This window comes from Alligator sinensis, unplaced genomic scaffold (assembly GCF_000455745.1).
Source record: "Alligator sinensis unplaced genomic scaffold, ASM45574v1 scaffold59_1, whole genome shotgun sequence".
NCBI classification, from domain to species: domain Eukaryota; kingdom Metazoa; phylum Chordata; order Crocodylia; family Alligatoridae; genus Alligator; species Alligator sinensis.
In genome coordinates, this window is record NW_005841878.1 from 1,778,757 (window position 1) to 1,783,500 (window position 4,744).

Consider the following 4,744-nt stretch of genomic DNA (forward strand, 5'->3'; position numbering starts at 1 on the left):
AGCAGCTTTTCCCTCCCTTGCTGTACAGCCTGGGGCTAGAGGGCATCCATTCCTCTGCCCCCTGTCCCTCTGGGCTGACAAGCCTAAGTAGGAAGCAGGCTGGGGAGCTGAAACTTTAGTGCCTCAGCTCTGTGATAGCTGGGGGTGGGGCTAGCCTTGCTCTGTCGGAGCACAGCTCAGGGCTGCCAAGCATGCTGGGATGCTGGAGGACTGTGAGTTAACTTAAAATCGGGAAGTGATCTGGGACAGATGTTCCATACACTGGTTTAATCTAAATCAGTTAAGCCTGATTCCTCATCCAACCAGGTTTATCTTAAACTAATTGTGGCCATTTTGAAAGAACTTCTGTTCTGTTACAGGTTTAAACCAATCACGTAAACTGGTTTATGTGTAACTTCTGTCCCTAGCCCAGATATAATGGTCATCTAGGTGTAGAACTGGTTGAATAAGCATTTACAAAAAGAAGTTATCAAAGGCTGCCTGTCAACAATGGGAGGGCATATCTCAAGTGGGATCCCATGAGGGAACCATCTGGGTTCCCATATAATTTTCATTAACAACTTGAATGATGAAATAGACACCCAAAAACACTGCCAAGGATGTAAAGTTGAGAGAAGTCACAAGCATTTTCAAGAATAGAAAGGGAATTCAAAATGATTTTGATAAATTAGAGAGATGGTATGAAATCAGCAAGGTGAAATCCAATAACTACTGCACATTAATACACATGGGAAAGAGCAATCAAATGTGCAAACAAAAAATAACTGGCAAGGCAGTAATACGGAAGAAAAAAATTTAGGGATTACAGTGGACAACACAGTAAGTATGAGTCAAGAATGAGAAGCTGCTACAAAAAAAATGTCAAATCTCATTCTGGGAATTAACAGGGATGCAGTGTGTAAGGCATGTGAAGTAATTATTCTACTCCACTTAGTGCCTGAGGTGGATTATTGTGCCTGTTCTTACAAGGTGCCCTCCAGAAGGTGCTTACTCAAGGACCACCTTCAACCTTCTCTGGTCATTCAGAAAGCCCCAAAGCCAGCCCAGTCTTGGCTTCTAGAACAAGGAGAGGAGTCCAGGCTCCTTCACACTCTGAGACCCCAGTATTTTGGTCTCTTACCTTCCCTGGTACTTTGTGGCCCTAATAAGGAGCTAGCATCCAGTTTTGCCTTTGAGAGAAGGACTTTGCCTCTAGTTGGGAGACCAAATGCAGTCAAAGTTCAAAGCAGCATAGCAGACAATTTTTTCAGATTTTTTTCACATTTGTTGGGGAAAAGGCCACATAGCCAGGGGTAGCCTGACCCCCTTCCAAGGGGTTAATTAGTCCCTCTGTCCTCAGTCCAGAATACAAAGCCCTGAGTCTCTGCAAAAGTGTTCAGCTGTTTTCTTTTCAGTTTTTCTAGGCCCTTGAGCCCTCAAATATCCTCTAGTCATCTTTCTCCAGAGACATTCTTGCAAGGAGCTGTCAACCCCTTTCATTCAGCCTCCCCTGTTCATTGTTATATCCATCTTTCCGCCCAGCCTCCTGCATGCTGGCCACCTCTCACATTTGTTTATATGTCGACAAAGCTATTCAAGACTTTGTATGTGCTACGAGTCCATCTTGTCTTATCCTACACATAGGCAACCCTGTTGCTTATCAGGACTCTATGAACCAATTTTTCCCCGTGGTCTAGCATTATAGGTAAACCAAGTCACACAACATTATAACATATGAACACAGTTAACACAGAAATATTATTTAAAAATTCCATAATCCGCAACATTCATAAAATCTGGGTACCATACATTAAGATGCGTGAAAACTAGAGAATGTCCATAGCAATAAAAATGACAAAAGGATTAGAAACCATAATCTATGAGGAAAAGTAGAAAAAAATCAGGCTATATTTAGTCTATAAAACAACAGACTGAGGGGGGCATCAAAACAGAGGGGTAACTTTTTCAATATGTAAAAAGTTTTTACAAAGTACACAGTGATCAAGACTTCTCCATTTCTATGTTAAGTAGAACAAGAAGGAACAGGCTTAAGGAACATTTAGGTTAGCTATCAGGGAAAACTTTAAGATACCTATTTAATTCAGATAGATGTCAGGGATGTTCAAGGCAAACTTGACCCTTTTTCAGAGGACTAGATGATAATCCCTCCAGTGGTATATTCCTTGGGTTCTACGACTCATCATTTCTATTCCACCATTAATTAAGCTTCCATGCAAACAGTGAGGAACAAGTTTGCTACTGCTTTAGATTTTATCTTTCATTCTTAGCAGGATTAACAAGACTGAAAAGCACATGGAGTAAGTGAAATGGACACATTCTGCTTTCCATGTAACTGTAAAGTACTGTGTGGCGGAGCACCTTTGGGGGTGCTCGCCACTTGAGGGCTCTCACGGGCTCCAAGGAGAGCCTGCTTTGGAGGAGCAGCAGGGGAAACCTCCCCCAGGAACTATTTTAAGGGGGAAGGTGCGTGGCAGGGCACTGTTGGTGCCTGCCACTTTAAGAGCAGAGCCAAGCAGCCAGCAGGTGCTTGATTGCAGTGACCATTTTAGATCTCTGGCCACCCATATAAACAGGGCAGTCCACTGCTAGCAGCCCAGGCAGTAACATTACCTGGCTGCAAGGCTACATAACATCCTGGAGGTAAGGGAGGAGCTGTAGGGGATGGTTTGGAGGCTCCTGGTCCTGGGCACAACCTAAAACTGCACCCTGCCGGGAGTGAGTGGCCTGGTGGGGCTCTCAGTGGTGCGGGAGCTCCCAGGAAATGCCAACCCAGTTATCACGCCGGTGAAAGGCGGGTAGGGGCGCCTTAACCCTAGTCCTCACCTTCGGGTGGGTCACGTAACACCAGAGGTAGTTGGGGCCAGGCACGGCTACAGCCACCTGAGCCCTGTGGGATGCAAGTCCCCAAGAAGTGAGAACTGGGGCCAGGTACGGCTGTGGCCACCTGAGCCTTGTGGGGTGCAAGACCTTGAGGAAAGATAGTTGGGGCCAGGCACGGCTATGGCCACCTGAGCCCACTGGAGAGGGAAGTCCCATGGCCTTGAGTGAAGGGGGTGGTGTGGAGCCCCAGTGAAGTGGGGGAAAACCAGAGGGCTGAGAGCCCAGTGTGTGTATGTGTATTAGAGAGAGAGTTGCTCCCAGAAGGGGCTCCGACCTGGTCAGGTAACTGGCTGGCCACTACCTCAATGAGGGTCATGGGAGAGGCCCAAAAGACGGTACGTCTGCCACCCAAGGTATGAACTAGCTAAGCCTATGGCCTAAGGGGCCTGCTCCGAGCGGAAGCAAGGTAGCTTAAGTTGTCGATGTGTGAAAGAGACCCTGTGAGAGGGGGTGGAGCGTGAGAGGCCCTCATGAGAGGAGGGCGGTATGAATGTGAGTGTCTTAGGCCTGACAACAAGGCCCAAGCTTGGTCTGGCAGTAAGCCAGGAGCACTGTGTCACCTGGATGCCATCTGCAAGGCCTGGGCTGCAGCTGTGGGAAGGAATGGAGCTGCAGACAGTGCCCCCTGGCAGCGGGGCAAGAATGGGTAGCCTCCCGCCTTAATTAATTAAGTTGATAATTAATTAACAACAAGGCATGGCAGCAAAGTCAGGTGGGAGGGTGTGCCCAAAGTCAAGTGGGGAAAACTAGCACTGTGGCTAGTCGGAGTCCCACTTCACCACATACTAGTTGAGAAGAATCTTTCCAACAGAAGATTTTTGGTATTTTGTTTTCTTAGGTTTAGAGTTCTCTGGAATAATTTGATTTTCTGAAACTATAGTCCAACAGCACACACAGATACTAGCACATGAAACAACAAATACAGGTTCAATTTATTGCCACAAACTGTGGCCCATGTACTGAAGAAATAGTTTTTCTAACTCACCTGGTTGCCAACTAAAAGCAGGTGTTCTCCCAGCAAAAAGTCCTTTAGCATATCCTCCATCACCATCATGTGCTAAAAACATAGAACATCATCTTAAATGCAGGATTATACACATAGAATAGTGAATGTAGTATGCAGAAATTATGTTAAATATTTTTACCAGAACCTTTTAAACACGATGCATACAATTATTTTCTATTTTTGTGAAATGGAATTGTTAGCCTGCTTGTAATTATATGCAGAGGGAATTTGTACAGTAATTGAAACAAAGTATATGTCTTTTAACTCTATCTCCATAATTTCCTACACTCTACTTGGCTCTGGATGTCTGATTACCATAAACCTAGACACTTCCCAAAAACATGCCACATCTCCCTTTATTTTAATTGGCTTTTTGTGCCTCTAACCTAAAACCTCAACTATTCCTTTTGGCTGCAGAACCTACTAGTGCACAACTGTGTTTTGTCACCTCCATGTTCAATTATTAAAATGACCATTATTTATTTGTTTGTACATAATGACTAGGGGGAGCATCCAGGTTCAAGTACCTATTGTGCTAAGCACTGTGTAGACATACTATCAAAGACAATCCATGAATTTAAATAAGCAAAACAAAGAAAGGATACATTATCTTTGTTTTACACATGAGGAACTGAGGGGGCTAGCAGATAGAGTTCCAGCAATACACTGGTCCATATCATATCAGCACTGATAAAAGGAAAATTTGCATTATCACCAATCAGCTTTTTGTGGCTGATGTAGCTGATTAATGTCACTAATAAATGCTGTGTGCATGGGCACAGCCACAGCACGCACATAGCCAGGAATGCAGCATGGCAGCTTGGAGATCAGCATCTGGCTGGTAAGTCTGGGGGGGCC

General features: G+C 45.0%; 1 protein-coding gene across 1 annotated transcript in view; it reads right to left on the minus strand.

The window, feature by feature from the left end:
• The window catches only part of VWA8 (von Willebrand factor A domain containing 8), a 313,781-nt gene that overhangs the window by 183,114 nt on the left and 125,923 nt on the right, over positions 1 to 4,744 (minus strand). Inside the window, exon 20 of the mRNA XM_025196153.1 lies at positions 3,866 to 3,937. Coding sequence (XP_025051938.1) covers positions 3,866 to 3,937 — 72 coding nt within the window. The remainder of the gene's footprint in view (positions 1 to 3,865; positions 3,938 to 4,744) is intronic.